Source organism: Eucyclogobius newberryi, unplaced genomic scaffold (genome assembly GCF_026437365.1).
Source record: "Eucyclogobius newberryi isolate DKJ021-1_F unplaced genomic scaffold, fEucNew1.0.hap1 SCAF_2, whole genome shotgun sequence".
Classification (NCBI taxonomy): domain Eukaryota; kingdom Metazoa; phylum Chordata; class Actinopteri; order Gobiiformes; family Gobiidae; genus Eucyclogobius; species Eucyclogobius newberryi.
This window is the reverse complement of record NW_027315834.1, coordinates 26,377,450-26,398,940: the sequence shown is the minus strand read 5'-3', so window position 1 is coordinate 26,398,940 and position 21,491 is coordinate 26,377,450. Positions and strand designations below refer to the sequence as shown.

At 39.5% G+C, this 21,491-nt stretch overlaps 1 protein-coding gene across 1 annotated transcript in view; it reads right to left on the bottom strand.

The window, feature by feature from the left end:
* Positions 1–20,909, bottom strand: part of mdfic (MyoD family inhibitor domain containing) — a 43,956-nt gene extending 23,047 nt beyond the window's left edge. The window contains exons 1-3 of the mRNA XM_072454850.1: positions 20,622–20,909; positions 20,142–20,313; positions 13,798–13,902 (exon numbers count right to left, since the gene is read on the bottom strand). Of these exons, the coding sequence (XP_072310951.1) occupies positions 13,798–13,902; positions 20,142–20,238 (202 nt within the window). The 5' untranslated portion in view covers positions 20,239–20,313; positions 20,622–20,909. The remainder of the gene's footprint in view (positions 1–13,797; positions 13,903–20,141; positions 20,314–20,621) is intronic.
* Between the last annotated feature and the right edge of the window lie 582 nt (positions 20,910–21,491).

Sequence of the window (21,491 nt, the reverse complement as noted above, 5' to 3'; positions counted from 1 at the left end):
TCGTTCTGTAGATATTGTAAAATCGAAAACAAATAACAATAGAGCTGGGCAAAATGAAGATAAGTATAGAATTGTGCAGCTCTACACTCAAACACAGACACTTTCCCCGCCCACTCCTCCCATTGGTCAGCCTCTGTAAGTCTCAGAGTGAGTGACAGGTCCATTCAACCAATCGCAGTGACGTGTGAACTCTCAGAAGTTTCAAACACCTTTTAATTACATATTAAAATGATACTAATGTGCATAAAATGTGATCAAATCCACATTTTGAGCTATAAAATGCATCCAAACCCATATTTCCTGATTAGTCGGGTCTAAAAATGCTGATATTTCCATTGATATTTCCCGTTTTGTCAGACATGAGCGATGAGGTGCAGAGGACAGCCGCAGACTCTGGAGCAGCACGAGTCTCCGCTCACTGCTGTGTGGAATTTAACACGCCACTAATTTGAGGCTTCTAATGCGGCAGAACGTACGACATCGGGCGGCGTTCAGAGCGGGACGGTTCCATCTGCTCACGCACGTTTTGCACAGCATATTTAGCTTTTGGTTTTGTTTCTTTGCTTCTTTTGGAAGAATGTCACTCGGCAACTCGCAGCTTGTATCGTGTTACTGTTTGTTTTGTTCTATTCTTGCACAATGTCGATTACAGCTGAATGGTGTGAATCATACTGCTCCGTTTATGAATGAAAGGGACATTATTTGGCACTGGTTCTGCGCCGCAAAATCTACAGAAAAGCTTTTAAAACATGAATCACAAAATATGATGAAGGAACAATAAGCTTATACTTGCTGTACAGGTATATTTTTGACAGTTTTTGAACAAATACTTCAGTTATAACCCAGACAATCTTAATAATAGAGCAGAACTTGTCTGTTTTAATAAGCGAGATCTGTTTTTTTTTTTTTGTACTGGAGGATTGACAAAACGACTCAGAACATGTGTGTACGGATCTAAACCGGCAGCGTTTATGCAGAATAAGACGTTTTGTTGTTTGTGGAGGAAATTGCGGCATTTAAAAAATTTAGATTTTTCAATTCCACCATTTAGATAATATCTATTTAGATAATATAGATAATATCTAAATGGTGGAATTGAAAAATCTCAATTTTTTAAGTGCTTATGATTACGATTCATCTTACGGCCCGACACTCGACAACGATTTTTGTTTATCGCCGTTTGTTCTATACTCAAATAGCCTTATCAAAAACCACTTTGAGCTTAATCTCTATTCCACAAACAAACTGCAACTTCAACTAGTTTTGCCAAATCTGCACTTCCACTTCCTCTCATCGGTTTGGCGTCTTCACATCCACGATGGGACGAGCGCGTGCCGCGACTGCTAGATCGTTGAAAATCAAGCACATCTTGCGGAGGTTTTAGCCCCGTGCTCGAAAGATCAATTACGACGTGACTCAGAGAAGGAGAAGCTGCCAGATTCTATACTCTCCCAAAAAAGAGCTCCGCCCCGCGCCGACCGACGACAACTCGCCACGCAAAAAGCAAAAAAAGCAACAGAGTGAGGCGAGCGGCGGACGAGGGCGAGCGGGAGGCGCAAAGTCGGGGTATTTTCAGTTACGTCGATGACTCAGAGATTCCACCGGCTTCGAAATCTCGGGGAAAGTCGCTTGTTTTTTGGAAATTCAGCGGTTGGCCACGCGCCGGTCGAGTCGTACAGAGAGATGCGCTGCAGATGCGGACTTAAGAAACAACCACTACGAGCTGAACGGTTAGAACAAGCCGGCTTTAGTGCTCGCCATGTTTGAATGGTGAGCGCGGCGACGATCCGGTTCTTTCCTCGGATTTGAAATGATGCGTTGGCCACTGAAAAGCGCTAAGATTGAAAACAAAAAAGTAGTTGTGTTCTGACCCAGTTAAGCCCAGCACAATAAGCCCCTTGTCAAAGCAGTGGTTCATCCTTTCTGCTAGAACACTGAGATCAAACTTCGATTTCAAACCGACAAACGTAATATTGTGTCCGTTTAAAGGGGGCAGAATGTGCAAAATCAACTTTAGTGAGCTTTTACGACTTGTTACGACAGCATTTCATCGGCGTTATTTTAGATTTTTAAGTTGCATGTGCTCGGAAAAGTCCTGTTTTCACCTACCCCCTATCCCCGCCCACATCCCCGCGCTCTGTCGTGATATTGGACAGATGGAGATGCTTAATGAAACATGTGGGATTCTAACATGAAAGCTAAAAACCTGTAAATGACGATCCACTATTTGTTATGGTGACGTGTCATTATGAAGGGGCGGGGCTTATCGAGTCTGCGGATTTGAACAGGAAGTCAATTTACCAGTTCAACAATGAACAAAATGTAAAATGATGATTTAAATATTTTATACTTTATTACTATCAAGTTCCAGAGAAGAAAAAAAGAGCATTATATGTCTCCTTAAACATGGTCATTGCTGTCACGAAGGCGAACAATATTAGAATATAAAGTACTGTATAGTGTATGTAATAGATACACTTTAAATCATTCGTAAATATTAAAAAACTCAACAACAAAAATATAAATGTATAATGCTTTCAGAATAATCTTCCAAAATAGGTTCTTTCAGCACTTTTCTGGTTATTTTACGAGCCCATTAGCAATAAAATGAACCTCAACAAATACATTTTCAGATAGATTGTGTCTGTATTTGGCACCATGTACATGAATTTAATAAGTTACATTTGTTAAAAAAAAGTCTAAAGCTTATAATTTACTCTTTGTATCACATTGTTTTCAAACGCCAACTCTAATTTAATGCAATAAAAACATGATTCCAACTATTTCCTCTCAAATAAACTGGTATTAACACAAAGTAAAGATGGTATCAAAAAGAAAAAAACTGAGATACGTGTTTCTCCTCATATATTAAAGACTGTTTGCTCTTGTAGTTGTTGAATTGTTGAATAGCGGGTGATAAAGCAGCTCTTCCACATTAAAATGAATTGACTGTTGCCTGCAGAGGTCCGTTAGTGGGCGTGTCCTTAGACGCCGATTGCATCTACACCAGGGGTTCCCAAACTTTTCAGGCCAGGACCCCCCAAAACAACCATCAAAGCGACTCGGGACCCCCACAGAAAACACATTTCTGTAGTAATTTCAACTTTTAAACCATTTAAAATAGGTTTAATTGTATTTATTTCAGTTGTTTATTGTGTTATCTGATCAAAACTTCAATCAATCTGACCGTTTTCAATCAAAATACAGTGTCATCATTTTAATATCATATCTTGAAGTCATCTCCTGACCCCCCAGCTCATGTTTCACGACCCCCTGTAGGGTCCCGGCCCCCACTACACGGTAACAATTGAAATAAGCCCCACTTGCAAACCCCACTCAACCCTTCACGATAAAGATTTGAAGTCACGCCAAAAACCCCCGGCCTCACCGCGGGTCGGAGCGGGGTAAAGACAGTCTATCAAACCCCCACCACCACCACCACCGCACCGCGAGTTCCTTTATTTGCCCCCGTATCAATCCGAGCATTAACCCCGCGCTAATGGGACAGCTGTGGGTCAGTGGCTCACTCGTCCTCGGTGCCAATCAGAGCCCTAAGCTGGAGATCAACCTCCGGGACAGGGCCTGAGTGGCTTCTTAAACGCGGAGACACCCCTATCGATTGTAGCTGGAGTCTGGGAAGGTGAAGGGAGGGATGAAGGAGGGATGAAGGGGAGGGATGTCGGCGTTAGATGCCTGTGTGTCTGGAGCTACCGATGCTCTCCCCCCCGGCTCTCTCTCCCCTCCCCGGTCACCCATCGCCGAGCAGGGGGGGGTCTGTCAGAATGACCCCTTTCTGAGCCGCTCAACCTGCGAACAGCGGAGGGGCAGCGGCGGGGGCAACATCAACAGCGCTTTGGGTAATAGAAAAGGGTTTTAACCTTAATGTCGGTGCCAAAACCCGGCTAGAGGCCAAGTAATCCCCACAGCGCCGCGCTCATTCCGACTGCCTGGGTTTGGGGTTTTTTTGCGTCTCCGTTCACTAGTGTGTGAAAGATAGTGACGGATTTGGAGTTGAAGAATCAAAATCGAGTCGAGTTACTTTGGGGGGAGGGGGGGGGTAAAAATGAAATATCCAATTGTGATTTTCCTGACATGTTTCGTGATTAGATTTGAAATGATCAGATTGTGTTTGTGACAAGACTGAAATAGACTTATAAACTGACAAACTAATAAAAGAATCACATGTATTTCATTTGCACAGAGCTAAACTATAAGGTAAGTGTTCTTTATGCTTACCTTATAGTTCTTTAGTTGTTTGTGGAGGAAATGATGGTGCTTCAAAACCGCTGCTGCCTTTGACATTTGCTAATTGTGTCCATTCAAATTCCGCCGATTTTGATGTCATTGCAATTAATTTCGCAGCCCAATCAGCATTTGGCGTCACGAGAAGCTTCATTTTTGGGTCATACTACAAGAAAACGTGAATTAAAATGTGCACAGGTGGAAGGTGCGCTGCGTGCTTGTTATTGCTTTGCCTGCAATATTCCGCAGTATCAGGAGTGTTAAAAGTATTGTAAATCAAATACTAGTCAAAACTAAAAGATACTCAATATTAGATACTCATTTGAGCAAGTATAGTACAAAACAGTTATGAAATGAGCTTGAGCTTCATCAAAACTAGTGCAAGCACACATTTTTTTATTCCAAGAAGTTACTATAATTGTGTATTGAAAATGTCAGTCTATTGTCTAAAAAAAAATCTCTAAAAACAGCATTTTTCATCATCATTTTGGTATCGAAATCGGTCTCGAGAAGCTTAGTTTGTATCGTGCCACTATCCAGTTTGCTTTTACTGTGAGCGAGGGCGAATCTCCACAGATCTGACCCGTCACTTTATACATTACCAGCTCATGCCATACTGTGGAACATTACCGTTTTTATATATACCGTCATATTCATGTGCAATTACTGTCGTACTCACACGCAATAATGTCAAATTCATGTGCATATAACTGATGTAAATAGAGTGTTTACTTTAGCATTATTAGTAGTATTATTTTGTCTTACGCTGTTTTTATTTTATTTTATCTTTATTTTTTCCACTCCATTCCTTATTAAGAAATGAGAGGTTTTGTCTATAGGAGTTTTTGTTTATAAGAGTTCTTCTATTAAGAGTGTTTTTTAAACTTCCTATAAGTTATTACAGGCAAAGCAGCTTTAATGATTTAATGACATGATTTAATGTATGGTTGATTATCAGGCATTAATATATAAAAGATGTAGTTGCATTGTAAGTAAAAATGAATAATATCACAGATTAAGTTGTTGGTAAATTATTCCCAGCTTCACAAGTCTTGCATATTGTCATTTTACTGTTAATATTGGCTCATAATAATAGTTAAATAAGCCTTATTGATGAAACAGCACCTTTATTTCTCATGTCAAATTACTCGTCACTTGTACTTTACATTCTTACATACAAGACATGGATTTAATTGTTCCCATTGTAGGTATTTTACAGTAACCGCTTATTAAACAAAAAAACGGTCAAAAGACTTTCAGCAGAGCAATTGTGTGAAGTAAAAGTGCGCACTAGAGTCTGCAGCGATCTGTGCTTCCTGCTATCTGACATAGGCTCTTGAAAGCGCAGAGCCTATGAAGTGAGGTATGCATATCTAATCATTGGACTGAAGTATTTTGAATATCTTCAAAAAAATTAACGCTGAATAGGCCCGGGCACTTCGGGTAAAATATGCTAATTAACCCACTTGAAATTTCCCATATGAAATCTATCTGCGGCAAGACAATGAGAAAATAATTACAACAGAGGTAGAATTACAATGGCCATTTTAATCAACCCCAACACTAGCATTTCACCCTATTTATACCGTTTTTGATTCCATGACCCACTGGTAAGTAATCACTTGAAAATTACGGTTGGGTTTATAATAGGGCTACGCTTTAGACACATTATTTCTACACAGACAAAGCGCCGAGGATTATGAATCTTGCATAACAACAATCACCGATCTGCACATATAGATGACAAATGTTCGAGGTGAAAAGGTTTTGAACAACTTTGAAGAACTTGGAGATTGATGCAAGGCAAACTAGCGGCAGTTCTGGGAATAATAATTAGTAAGTAAGTAATTTTTATTTGTAAAGCACAGGGATGTCCAAACCTTTTTCACAGAGGGCCGCATTTTAAAACTTATACGGAGCAGAGGGCCACAAACAACATGACAATGTCGAATTATTACTTATTAAAGTGAAGTTTTGCATTTGATATTGTTTGGATAGTAGAAAAAGCTTCAGTTGTAGTCATCTGGACTCATAGTAGAAAAAGCTTCAGTTGTAGTCATCTGGACTCAGTTTGAAAAAATAGACGTTTCGACTCTCATCCAAGAGTCATTGTCAATAAAAGAATTTAGGTCGAGAACTCTGATATTAATACTGTTCTGTGGTAAGACCCGCCCATTGGGAGGAGCCTTCCTGAAGTAGAAAGAGTTGTTTGTTTCAACAGAAACTCCCCTTTGTATCTACCGAGCTAGCCTATTCAGAATCTTAATGGGCTATTAGAAACCTCTTTGTCTTTGTGAGACCCTGGCTCAACCACCCTGAGTACCTGATTAGCATCTGAATGTCCTCTACCTTTCCAGGGGTTCAGTAACCCATTATAAATAACAGGAAGATTAAACCTTAGCCCTCCATTTCTGTTTAAAGAAGGTCTTTCTTTTTTAACAAAAATAGCTTCCTTGACTCCTCTTTCAAACCATCTTTTCTCCCTGCTTAAAACCTTCACATCACCGTCTTCAAACGAGTGATTAGAGGCTTCAAGGTGGAGATGCACGGCGCTCTGTGGTCCTGAACTAGTATTTCTTCTGTGCTGATAAAGCCTCTTGTGTAGAGGCTGTTTCGTCTCACCTATGTAACGTTCTTTACAGCTTTCTTCACTGCATTGGATCGAATAAACTACATTGCTCTGTTTTTGAGTCGGCAACTTGTCCTTAGGGTGAGAGCCCAAGCGGGGTAACCACAGGCTGAGAGGGCCTGTGGTTACCCCGCTTGGGCTCTCAACAGAGTGAAGAGAACCAAGAAGCAGGACAAAAGGGAAACTGAACAGAGAAAGAAGGGTGTTTCTATCCCTTATGTGTCTGGACTGTCGGAAAAACTGCAGAGAATTTTTAGACAACACGAAGTCCCTGTTTATTTTAAACCAGGAAACACTTTAAGACAAAAACTGATTCATCCTAAGGACAAGTTGCCGACTCAAAAACAGAGCAATGTAGTTTATTCGATCCAATGCAGTGAAGAAAGCTGTAAAGAACGTTACATAGGTGAAACAAAACAGCCTCTACACAAGAGGCTCTATCAGCACAGAAGAAATACAAGTTCAGGACCTCAGAGTGCCGTGCATCTCCACCTTGAAGCCTCTAAACACTCGTTTGAAGACGGTGAGGTGAAGGTTTTAAGCAGGGAGAAAAGATGGTTTGAAAGAGGAGTTAAGGAAGCTATTTTTGTTAAAAAAGAAAGACCTTCTTTAAACAGAAATGGAGGGCTAAGGTTTAATCTTCCTGTTATTTATAATGGGTTACTGAACCCCTGGAAAGGTAGAGGACCAGGACCAGGACATTTAGATGCTAATCAGGTACTCAGGGTGGTTGAGCCAGGGTCTCACAAAGACAAAGAGGATTCTAATAGCCCATTAAAATTCTGAATAGGCTAGCTCGGTAGATACAAGTGGGGAGTTTCTGTTGAAACAAACAACTCTTTCTACTTCAGGAAGGCTCCGCCCAATGGGCGGGTCTTACCACAGAACAGTATTAATATCGGAGTTCTCGATCTAAATTCTTTTATTGACAATGACTCTTGGATGAGAGTCGAAACGTCTATTTTTTCAAACTGAGTCCAGATGACTACAACTGAAGCTTTTTCTACTATGGAACACGCCTGGACGAATGAGGGATTACACCGACATATTGTTTGGATGCGCCTCCACACCTTTAATAAGACTTGGAACATTAATATTAAGTTGGTATAACATCACAATGCTTGAATGTTTCCAAATTTTGCAGTAAAAATACTACTTTTTGTTGTTTGGACCAACAGCAGGAAGCCGGAGGGCCATCAAAAATTAGTCTGAGGGCCGCATTTGGCCCCCGGGCCATAGTTTGGACATGCCTGGTATAGCACATTTAAAATCCAAAGTGCTTCACAATGAAAAAGAGATTAAAGATAATGCAAACAACAGACAACAACAGACACACAGAAAATACAAAAATACAGGCAAGAGACAAGATAAAAGTGGCATAAAATTCCAGTCCTTTCACAGGTTCAGTAGCTGTTAAAAGCAAGTCTGAAAAAATAGGTTTTTAAAAGAGATTTAAAAACAGTCAGTGACGATGCTCATTTAAGGTCTTGGGGTAATTACACAATTATAATGACACAATTCACAATCATCTTTAGCTACGGGTGAGGATTTGAACCCTCCACCTCCTCTGCACCCTGCATAATGCCTTATTTAACACTAGAAATACACTTTATACAACACGTGGGTTATTGATATATCCAAGCTGCGCTTATGAAGTTCAGTTCAACACTCAAGTTTGCCGCTAAAGGCCAGAATATTGTCTCCACAGAGAGCGTTCCCTGACTTTCCTGTCTCTTCACTTCTCGCAGTAGATTAAAAACAGAAACCTGCTCTTAAGACGCTTGTAAGGTCATCTTTACCCAGCTCAGAAGCGCTAACAACTATTTCGACAATCCAATGAATAATGTGACGATTAAAGTCTGCAAACTGAAGCTCTTTGATGCCAATTTATTTCGCGGCTCTGTTTTGAGCAGATATGGGCTCAGCGTGGTCTCCGGAGGAATCTCTGGATCTCCCACTAGACTCGGCTCGTCTCTGTGGGAACGAGCCCTCGGGAAAAGCCCACTAAACACAACCTTATGTCAAGGGCAGTCGCTCAACTTCGACTTTGGTACAATCTCGAGCGCACATTGGGCCTGACATTTTCATCAAATTGACGTTTTCTCTCTCACGGCGACTCGCAGCGCAGTCTCGTTTTATTACAGAGCCAAAGGAGCTCGAATCAGAATGGAGTTTGTTCATATTTATGTTCAGGTAAAGTTCATGTGATCTCCGACCCTAAGAAACCACAGTGTGAATCTGGAGAATCTGACTCTGAAGCTTTTAGACGTTTAAACTGTTTAAAACGGAAGGAAACGCGTCTTCTCCACAAATAAAGGGATTTACAAAGGAATAATCCGGATTATTAAGTATTTCCAGACCAATATATTCCCCCAAATCATGAACCTAAATGTAAAATGTTATGTTTTGTATGGCCTATGGTCACATACTGGAAACAAAGTGATCTCTTAGACACAGATCTGACCCGTCACTTTACACATGACCAGCTCATGCCAGACTGTGGAACATTACAGGCAAAGCAGCTTTAAGTAGCATGATTTAATGGAAGGTTGATTATCAGGCATTAGAGTATAAAAAGTTTTATTGTAAGTAAAAATGAATAATATCACAGATTAATTATTCCCAGTTTCACAAGTCATATTGTCATTTTACTGTTAATATCGGCTCATAATAATAGTTAAATAAGCCTTATTGATGAAACAGCACCTTTATTTCTCATGTCAAATCACTCGTCACTTGTACTTTGCATTCTTACATAGAAGACATGGATTCAATTGTTCCCATTGTAGGTATTTTACAGTGTAAATCTGGAGAACGCTGAAGCTTTTAGACTTTTAAACTGTTTAAAACGGATGGAAACACACGTCATCTCCACAAATAAAGGGATTTATAAAGGAACAATCCGGATTATTATAGTATTTCCAGACCAATCTATGCCCCCAAATCATCAACCTAAATGTAAAATGTTATGTTTTGTATGGCATACGGTCACATACTGGATATAAAATGATCTTTTAGACAATGCGAATGAAAGAAAAGTCAGGAATTGACTGTTGTTTGTTCACGGCGCTCGTAATGAGGGTTTTTTTTCTCAACATAATCATAAATAAGATATGATCCATCCCCACCGGGTCTGGGAAAGCCGAACCTACGTTATACTCGTTGTTTTTATACAATTGGTCAATGGTGAAATTTAAAATGGACAGTTACGCATACACTTTTTATATGTTTACCCCTTTGTAAGGAAATGCGCTTGTCAAAACAGGATTATTGAAACATTAGACGGGATTTATTTTGGTGGTGCAACTCTCGGCTCGAGCGCTCCCTCAGGTTCAGAGCCAGAGCGCTGGGGGGCACGACTCAGGCAGGAGGAGGGTTTCCTATTGATTTCCTGTTTGTGCGCTAAAGAAGACGCTCAATTATCGCTGTCGGCAAGGGATGTTACGAGATGCCTGGAGAGGAAATGGTTTGGGATGGTAAGCAAAATTTATGGCTCGTGGCATAAATACGTTCCACAGACGACAGACCAGCTTTATTCACTCGTTTACCTTCTTATGCGGATATCCAGGACATATTATGACAACGGTGTGGCTTAAGAAGTGAAAAATATGAGCTAAGGACACATAATAAGCACATGTTTAGCTATTATAATTATAATACTGTAGTTTTTCATCACAACATTCCACATTTGACACATTTACAATTAAGGGATGTCAACAACAACCTGTAAAATCCCTTTTGTTTATTGAAAGGCACTAGATTATTATTATTTTTTCATTTTTTTTAAACAGTTTGTAGTGATACAGTGTTCCTCACATTCTCACATATTGCGAGCAAAGTAATTATTGGAGTCTGTAAGCGCTTTCACAACTTTCAAAAGCCGTATGTTGTCACGGATAAGCTAGAAAATAACAACTAGCTTGCTAACAGCACACTTCCTGGGTTTCGGAAAGTAAAATTGCTGTGTAATCAGGTGCAGACAGCGCACTGCGGGCTCATTTTGACCCTGGAAGCTGCTTTTACAATATATCTGTATTGTACTGGGGAAACGCAGATTTTGGAGAAAAACAAAATCGGGTACAAGACAAACAAGAGCTCAACAATTTTAAGACAAGACGTGTCCATAAAGTCCATTAAGCTATTAAAATAAAATGTGTTCAATTTCTTTTTTTTACTTTTTTAACAGGGAGAGTAAATATCAGTCAGGGATGTCAAAATATAACACCAATAGTAACAATAATATTTGTTTTTTCCTATTGATCAGTCACGATTTTCAATTCTATTTCATTTTCTCTTATCAACAACAAATAAAATGGCTTTCAGAGTTCATTTCCTGATTATAAATAAGACATACTTTTAAAAACTGCCATTAAAAATAAAAATACAAACTAACCTACACCAAACCACATGCTTTTTCTGAGCAAAGATCCCAAGTTTATCATTGAAGATTAGAGCTCTTGATTAACGTATTTTCCGCACTATAAGGCGCACTGTCAATGAATGGTATATTTTCGAAAATTTTTCATATATAAGGCGCAATAAGTGAAACAAAACGTGTACCACACAAAATTGTCTTGAGGTCAGTAAGCACAACCAGAATTAATCCATATATAAGGCGCACTGTCGTTTTTTGAGAAAATTAAAGGCTTTTAAGTGCGCCTTATAGTGCAGAAAATACGGTAATTGCACATCCATAATACCAGCCATTGCAGCCGGTTTTCACAAGTCGTATTCAATTTTCTCTTACACCTCATACCACTTAATCTCACAAAAATAAACGCCACACTTTTACACTTAGGTTTGTTGAATATTTCACGAGCTTCCGTATCTCTGTATCATCATAAATCCCTCAGACGCCGCCGAACGATAGAAGCAGGAAAAGTGTGCGTAAACGGCGACGGGCGACATCAATAACAACACAAAACTGTCATCGCGGAGGCCCGTATCTGCTCGCATGAAAGACAAGACGCGCCTCCGGAAGAAACACCTGCGGAGCCACGGGGGGGACGTCCTCAAACACGCACGCTTCATTTTAGCAACCAAATCGTCGTTCAGTAAACAAGCCACTGGCGAGGCTTTCAAAACCGACGGAGAGCCAGGAAAGAAACGCCGTCTGGAAAAGTTAACAACAGAGAAACAAACAAAAAGCAGTTGTTGCGTCAAGTTCAAACGCAATCCACAAACTGATGGAAGCAATCAGCTGCTGTTTGGAGCGAGTCGTTTAACCCTTTTATGGAGCAACAGAAGCATAAAAACGTAGTGCAAAATATCAATGTACCGTATTTTCCGCGCTATAAGTCGCACCAGCCAGAAAATGCTCCATAAAGAAGAAAAAAACATATATAAGTCGCACTGGAGTATAAGTTGGATTTTTTGGGGAAATGTATTTGATGAAATCCAAGACCAAGAACAGACTTTTAAACTTGAAACGCAATTTAAAATAATAACAGATGAGAGAACATGGTGAATAGGTGTACGTATGCTAACGCTAACACCTTCAGCTACATGAGGCACAGACAGAACTGTGGTAAGTGTCTGGTATGTTAACGTAACATATGAACAGTTATTCAGATAACTATAGCATAAAGAACATGCTAACAAGTTTACCAAAGCATCAGTTTTACCCCAAATCACTAAATCCATTGAATTCTTCTTCCTCTGTGTCACTTCTAAACAACTCCACAAACTCCAGAGGTAGAGGAAGTGCTGATTCTTCGTCTGTGTCGCTTAGAGCCTAGAGCGCCCTCTTGTGGTTGTCAGTGTGAAAATAACAAATAATATCACATATAAGTCGCTCCGGAGTATGACAAACTATGAAAAAAGGTGCTACTTAGAGTCTGTAAAATATGGTAATGCAGCGTTTTACTTATATTTACTCGTCTCCATTTAAAGAAACATAAAGAAACTAATGTCCTTTTCTTTGCGAACATTTCGAGGTGTTTTTTCACAACCGTTTCATTGGAGATTTCTCTTGCCGAACCAAAACACAAGAGAAGCCAAGATTGCACGTCGCCTATAGCAATAAAAAGTATCATCAAAGGTTTAGTAGAACAGGAGTGAACAAGTATAGGCCCAATTATCGGCCTTAAAGTGCCCATGACAGGTTTCTATACTTTATCTTGCGTATTTATACCAGTTGTACATATAAATTATAGTTTTACCCCAATCGAGCAGTTATTTGTGGATAAAACGTTGAAAAATCTGTAGAAAATGACAGGAAGTGACGTCACACTAGGGACACTGTATGCATAATTTACACAAAATAACAACTTTTTTGACCTTCTTAACATTAATTCAACAGAATAAAGTCACACTCATTTTTTTGTATTTGTCAAATTAAAGAAATTGTGACATTAGACGAGTTTTTGCCGAGTGTTTGCTGGGTGATTTCCTGGTGTGATGTCATCAATCCTAACCAGGAAGTAAAATTAAAGACCTAAAAAATCTGCAATTCTGTGATAATATTTGAATACTTTTTAATAAAACTCAAAAGATATTTAACACAATTCAAAACATATATAACAAAATTCTAAATATATTTATCTTTTTAGGTTAATGAGTCATCCATTTAACAGGAAAGGCAAAAACATGTTGATGTCTTTTTTTAAACTGTAAACTCAGCCTGTCCTTTGCGTGTTCTCGTGTGACAACACGCACCACGACAGCTGGAAAATGTTAAAAGGAAGCTGAAATTAGAAGCTCCTAATCCCAAATACACACCTTGCACACTTTGTCAATCGCTACATGACTCGGTAGTAGTAGTAGTAGTAGTAGTAGTAGTAGAAGTAGTAGTAGAAGTAGTAGTAGTAGTAGAAGTAGTAGTAGTACTCAGTAACCACTCCCGCTACGTTTTAACGGCCCGTAGTGGTTTGCTTACTGTAAAAAAACACAGAAATCCCACAGTTTTCCCAGGTTGTTAAACTTACTTCTAATGGGCTCGCGGTGATTGGTCCTTTCCTCCGTCACATGACCTTCTGAGAGTGGTTTCCGTGACGACGGGCTTCTTCCAGTTGAGTCGATGTCGGAAACATCTAGGGTCACACGCGATTGTCGACAATTAGCCAAACGTCTTATAAACATGAACATTTAGATATGAGCAACAAAACCACACAAAGAGTTTCGTGTTTGTACTTCTTATATGTCAGCGGAGGATTAAAGTACGCTCAAAATACACGCCAAACGTAGCGCTTTTCACAATGGGCGAGTTCCAGTTGCGGTTAAAAAGTCCAGATCTTCACTTCTTTTTGCGCTCATTCTCTGTGGGAATTAGCCGAGTCACGCTCAAATAAATAAAAATAGATCTCACGGCGGAGAGCGAGTAACATACATTAACATAAATTTAAAACAGACAAACTTGATAAAAGTGTTTTTGTAAACAGGTTAGTTCAGCTTGTGGAGTTGTTTTAACAGTTTTGATTAGATTCATTGTATGTTAGCATTAGCTTAGCGACAAAACCACTTACTTTTATAAACATATAGATCTCCAGGTGAAGTATTCAGTGGAAGTATTAACATGCTGCTTGTGATTATCCATCTGTAACTCGCTCTTTGCGTTGTGTTAATTAATAATTATTTATTTTAGCGAGACTCTGCTAATTCCCCATAAGGAATGAATGTAACAGGAAGTGGAGCGCCGCAGTTTTAAGGCAACAGGAAGTGCCCAGTCGGTTTTGTTAAAAGGGCCCATTATAGTTAATAAGGCGTTTGTTTGTAAATGTGACAAAACAGCCAGATTTAAAAATAAAAATATATATATATATACTTTATATTTTAACAATGAAAAACTGACTTATTGTTCGAAAAGAGTCACAATTATAATGTTTTAGTACTTCTGATTACATTGTGACCTAAATCATCACAATTGTCGATTAACCTAATAATCTCCAGGAAGTGCGTTTTTAGCATGCTAGTTGTTGTTAGCATACTAGTTGTTGTTGGCATACTAGTTATTGTTGGCATGCTAGTTGTTGTTAACATGCTAGTTGTTGTTAGCATCCTAGTTGTTGTTAATATGCTAGTTGTTGTTAGCATTCTAGTTGTTGTTAACATGCTAGTTGTTGTTAGCATGCTAGTTGTTGTTGGCATGCTAGTTGTTGTTAGCACACTAGTTGTTGGCATTCTAGTTGTTGTTAGCATACTAGTTGTTGTTAGCATGCTAGTTGTTGTTAGCATGCTAGTTGTTGTTGGCATGCTAGTTGTTGTTAGCATACTAGCTATTGTTGGCAAGCTAGTTGTTGTTAACATGCTAGTTGTTGTTAGCATCCTAGTTGTTGTTAACGTGCTAGTTGTTGTTGGCATGCTAGTTGTTGTTAACATGCTAGTTGTTGTTGGCATGCTAGTTGTTGTTAACATGCTAGTTGTTGTTAGCATACTAGTTATTGTTGGCATGCTAGTTATTGTTAACATGCTAGTTGTTGTTAGCATGCTAGTTGTTATTGGCATGCTAGTTGTTGTTAGCATGCTAGTTGTTGTTGGCATGCTAGTTGTTGTTAACATGCTAGTTGTTGTTAGCATGCTAGTTGTTGTTGGCATGCTAGTTGTTGTTAGCATACTAGTTATTGTTGGCATGCTAGTTATTGTTAACATGCTAGTTGTTGTTAGCATGCTAGTTGTTGTTGGCATGCTAGTTGTTGTTAACATGCTAGTTGTTGTTAGCATGCTAGTTGTTGTTAACATGCTAGTTGTTGTTAGCATGCTAGTTGTTGTTGGCATGCTAGTTGTTGTTAACATGCTAGTTGTTGTTAGCATGCTAGTTGTTGTTGGCATGCTAGTTGTTGTTAGCATACTAGTTATTGTTGGCATGCTAGTTGTTGTTGGCATGCTAGTTGTTGTTAACATGCTAGTTGTTGTTAGCATGCTAGTTGTTGTTGGCATGCTAGTTGTTGTTAGCATACTAGTTATTGTTGGCATGCTAGTTGTTGTTAACATGCTAGTTGTTGTTAGCATGCTAGTTGTTGTTGGCATGCTAGTTGTTGTTAACATGCTAGTTGTTGTTAGCATGCTAGTTGTTGTTGGCATGCTAGTTGTTGTTAGCATACTAGTTATTGTTGGCATGCTAGTTGTTGTTGGCATGCTAGTTGTTGTTAACATGCTAGTTGTTGTTAGCATGCTAGTTGTTGTTGGCATGCTAGTTGTTGTTAGCATACTAGTTATTGTTGGCATGCTAGTTGTTGTTAACATGCTAGTTGTTGTTAGCATGCTAGTTGTTGTTGGCATGCTAGTTGTTGTTAACATGCTAGTTGTTGTTAGCATGCTAGTTGTTGTTGGCATGCTAGTTGTTGTTAGCATACTAGTTATTGTTGGCATGCTAGTTGTTGTTAACATGCTAGTTGTTGTTAGCTTTCCCCTGACTCGCTCTGTCCTCTGAAAGTTGAGAAAAGGGCTTCTACATCACTTCTATAATGTTCAGAATATGTGAGAACGTGAGGAGTATCTTTGGACAGCTGAAAACAGTTTAAAACAAGACTTCACTAAGATTTTAGAGGGTGAAAATCTGTTACATTTGCAACATAGTCAACTCAAACTTTGATAAGACAATGATTTCCCCCCCGAGCGACTGCGAGATGCTTTGGTGGCGTTTCATGTGTTTGTTCAACAGTCTGACACACAGTACAATGCACAGTACGAGGCCCGGGCTGTTCAGGTAAAGGCCTGCCAGAATCTGGATCTCATTTTCTCTCCTCGCGCTCGCTCCCGGGTGTGCTCTACCTGCCAAGCTCCCTTCTTTTTTTTTTTTTTTTTACTGCCATAAAGGCGGCATTCATGTGCATTGGAAAAAGTTAGTGAGCAAAGCTGTAGCCTGATAGCTGCGCAAAAAGCAGGAGAGACACTTCCACTCATCTCCGTACGGCGTCCGCCTCAAAATAACACTCTTTTTTGGTTATTCGACAGTAGCGCTTTGTTCAGCCGGTCGTTTTATTCACCGTTTCGTGCCAAATTCCTGCTTAAACTTATCCCTTTGAAATAACATTTAGCTATGACTCAGCCGAACTTGAGTCGCACTCCTCTGAAAGCGACATGTCATTCTTTTTTGTGTTTTTTTTCTCCCAGAATGCTGTGTTTGGGATGTGCTCAGCTGTGGTGAAAAGTCCAGAATCCTTGGACCATTTCAACAGGACAAAACTCAACAAGGAGCAAAGTTTTTTGTTCATTTTGTTCACGTTATTTCAGTTTTTGTTTGTGTGTTGTTGAACTTTGTGGTATCATGGCCAGGACTCCCTTGAAAAACAGGTTTTAATCTCATTGGGACTCTCACGATTAAGTAAAATAGGGCTGCAGCTAATGAGCATTTCGCTGATTCTTCTTCTGATTGATTTGTTGTTTAGATTGAGAAAGGGCTGTGGATGTTGAGGCTTTGACTAAATCTAATAATAATAATAAATAATGGGTTAGGGTTAGGGTTAGGGTTAGGGTTAGTGCTTTGTCATAAACTTCATATTCTGTTTTCGGAGCAAAGAAAACGCGTGAGGCTGAAACTAAAATGAAAGAACATATTTTCCTGTAAAAAATATGTTTTCAGTAAATTTATTTATCTTTGCAAAAAGCCCCTGAATATGAGACACGGACAAAACTTGACACGTAACAACTTAAAGACTAATAATTTTTCCACTGCAAACACTAAATGTTTTTGAGTCATTAAGATGTCATTCTTGCTTCATCATAAACAGCAGGTTTTGGAGTCTGTTTACAGTCCAGATTAGACGTTCTCAATATTTTTTTCTCAATAATCTTTTTCAGCCCTAAAATAAAAGGTAAATTAATCAAACAAAACAAAACAAGTAACCCCACAAAACCTTAATCAATTTCAATATGACAGCAACAGAGTAGGTTGAATTAAATTAGTTTTACGGATTTTAGGCTGCAACTAACACATTTTTCTAAATCAACTAGTCTAGTGTTTATTTTTTTGATGAATCGATTATTGTTTGGCACGCAAAAGTCACGTAATGAAAAGCTGTTTACCACATTTGAGTTTAGTTGAAGCTGAACTGAAGCTGTTTGTGGACTTGGTGTAGCACATTTATGGACAAATTTAATGTTTTCATCAAATACATGCAATTTCCACGCAATTTTCACAGAATTACTGTTCAATTTCAGTCATAAAACAACTTTTCCCAGTTCATAACACGCTCTGGAACCCATGTACACACAACTTAACAATCCTTCGATCACAAAACTAGCTGATTTTCACACCAACACCCGGCATCTTGTCACCTCGCCGGCCTCTCGCCCCAAAGTGGTGCACGTCGCGTCGGTGAGCGGTCGACGGGACGGCCAGCGGGAACGTCGGGACCCTGGTCGGATACGGCACTCTCCCCCGAGTCGCATCGCGGTGTTTTTCACTTAGAAATAAACCGCTCTCTCCTCAGAAACATCCTCGTGCCCCCGGAGAGCATCGGAGGGACCGTCTTAACGACACGAGCGCCTTTGAAGGGCCACTGAAAATCCATTGGCACTCCGGCAGCCGCGCTGATTGCTTACTTTGTCCTACTTTGCTATTTTTTGACAGTGCCGTAATGACGCTCGGTATAAATAGGATTGTTAACGGTCCGTTGCTTGTTTGAAGAAAAAAATGGGGAAAAGGGTGTGGAATATAAGCTTATGCCACATGTGATAATCTGAGGGGCAACTGGGAAGTTAATTAAAAAAGTATAATTGGCTGTGGTTGCTGTTAATAGTCATCAGAGCGTTTATCCGGACGGAAGAAGCGGGGAACAAAGCAAAAACACGAGCAGCTCTCGACATTAGGGCGCATTTACCAACGAGAGATACAGTGAAGACTATTGAAAAATGGATATTAACACGATTGTTGTTTTTGAGGTATCGAGCGCATCGTATTTAGTAAAAAACGATTAAAAACAACCTGAAAAAGAGACTGCTAGCTAGTGTAATCCTCCAAATAATAAGTTAAACTGATATTTCGGCCATTTTGAGGTTCATTTTACGGTGTTTGGCGTGATGCATAAACCTCAATCGAGACGTTTACAGGTAAAAGTTGGCGCAGTCTGAATATCGTTATTGAAATAATGCCAAATATATATGTATATAATTGAGAAGGCTAAACTACAAAGCGTCACGTTTAGTTATTTGCAGTTTAAAATCGCTTGTGTAGCTTTCAAATCATCTTGTGCTAATCTGTGACGTGAGCAGAAAAATATAAATAAATGAAGAGTTTTGGAGTGTGTGAGCCCAAGTCCGATGACACAGCGTTTTCTGCCAGTACACAAGTATACAAGTACACAAGTACACAAGAACACAAGTACACAAGTACACAAGTACACAAGAACACAAGTACACAGCCCCGTCCTGGCGCCTCACCATACTTTCTGATTCCAGTTACGACTTGAATCTGCAGCTTCTTTAACTAAACAGTAAACAGTTCCTACTTATACATATTAATTTGTGTTTTCCCCATGGAAAGTGAACATACTGTGTCTGTACTGTTTCTTTTTACCAGTAGTAACTCACAAACCTGTACATTTGAGTAGGAAAACCAACTCCTGTGTGTAATATTTCTGATGTAAACCCATTACCCTGTTCATTTGAGTGAATAGCAACCTATATAATATATGCATTCATGTATAGCATCATTATACAGCAGAAGACAGCCTGATAAATGTTCATATTTTCCATGCATTTTGCTAATAACACTAGCACTGATGTAAAATAATGAATGCTTTAATTTTTGCTAATAAAACCCTAAATGATAAAAATGTCTCTAATTTGCAGCTATAACACAAACATCCAGTGAACATTGTTGCTACGTTTATGTATTATTTTGTGTTTTCCCCATAGAAAATGTACATACTGTATTTGTACTGTCCCTTTTACCAATAGTAACTCACAAAATCAGTGCGTTTGAGTAGGAATACCAACTCCTGTGTGTAATATTTCTGATGTAAACCCATTACCCTGTTCATTTTTGTGAATATCAACCTATATAATATATGCATTCATGTATAGCATCATTATACAACAGAAGACAGCCTGATAAATGTTCATATTTCTCCATGTACTAGCACTGATGTAAAATAATGAATGTTCTGTTTGCTAATAAAACCATAAATTATAAAAATGTCTCTAATTGGTAACTATAAAAGAAAAAGATAACACCCAGTGAACATTGATGTTACTTTTATGTATTATTTTGTGTTTTCCCCATAGAAAATGCTCTTTTTACCAATAGTAACTCACAAAATCAGTGCATTTGAGTAGGAATACCAAGTTTCTGCACGTTTCTGTTCCTGACCGGTGCGTGTAATGGTCTCACCGTGTGCAGTGGACAGCAGGGGTCTCGTCTCCGGCTCAGGGCCCTGTCCCGGCCCCGCCGCTGGCCCATCCGGCGGACGCGCGCTCTCCTTGGACATGGGACAGTCCTCTCTCTCGGGGGGGGGGGGGGGACACGCTTAGTACCAGTTCCTCCTCGTCCTCACCCGTCTGCACTATATATACAAAAAACACAGAAAATCAACGCGTCAGCATGAGTTTGATAGAGTTTTAGACAAAGCAGCAGCGCGTCTGACCCTGAGAGGAGAAGAAGCCGCTTATTCACACGCAAAGTGACGTGGAGCCGCAGTAAAAACTTAGTGGAAATTTCCCTTCACTCGCTTTTTACATAAACGTGCTGAGGGTTTCCATATGCAGTCCAGATTTCAGTTCCCACACCTCGCTTCCCTTTGTGCAAAAAAAAAGAAGAAGAAAGAAGTGCCGCATCGGGACGCACTGTTTATAACACTTTTATAGAACTTACCTTTCAAACATGACAACTCCCTCGCTTCAAATCTGAATTATTTCCATCCTTCCTTCCTCCAACGCGCGCCTGAAACGTTTGGAAGGAAAGAAAGAAAAGATACAAAGACGCAAAGTAGGTGAAAGAGTCGCCCGTCTCCAGAAAGTCTTCTAGAAGTTTGGCGTGCGCCGCTGCGCCGCTTGGAAACGCCGCTGACGCGCTGACAAACAACAACAGTGATCGTCGCGACGCCTTCGACGCGCTGTGGCGGCAGTTTGCAGAGGAAAGTTGTAGTTCTCAAACTTTTTCATCATATCCGGATTCCTGCAGTGAAGCTCCAGCCTCTCTCTCTCTCTCTCTCTCTCTCTCTCTCTCTCTCTTTCTCATAAAGAACCCATGTGTTTTAACTATTACACTTGGAGATGTGTGTTCATATTCATTTGTAGCATGCATGGGACGTCACGTGGGGATGGCATTTACCCGCGGCAGAATGTAGTTGAAGCTTTATCTATCATTTTTCATTTTGGATCTTTTTATTGCACTGAAAAACGTAAACATGCATTCTTTACTGCAATCAGGCTCGCATCTCCACAAACCTGACTCGTACTTGCTTGTTTCCATGGAAATGGTCTTCCTTTGGCTATAATCATCCACAGCGTCTATCTCCATGAAAGTTGCATACTGTTACTGTAAGTGTATGTATATATATATATATATATATATATATATATATATATATATATATATATATATATATATATATACTGTGCATCTGTTTTCAATACAATTTTAAAAGTTGTTTTTATTTAGTTTCTTCCTTTTACAAGAAGAGAACATCCATCACTGTCCACTATGAAATCACATGTTTGTAAGGGTCTCTGCGTCACCTGC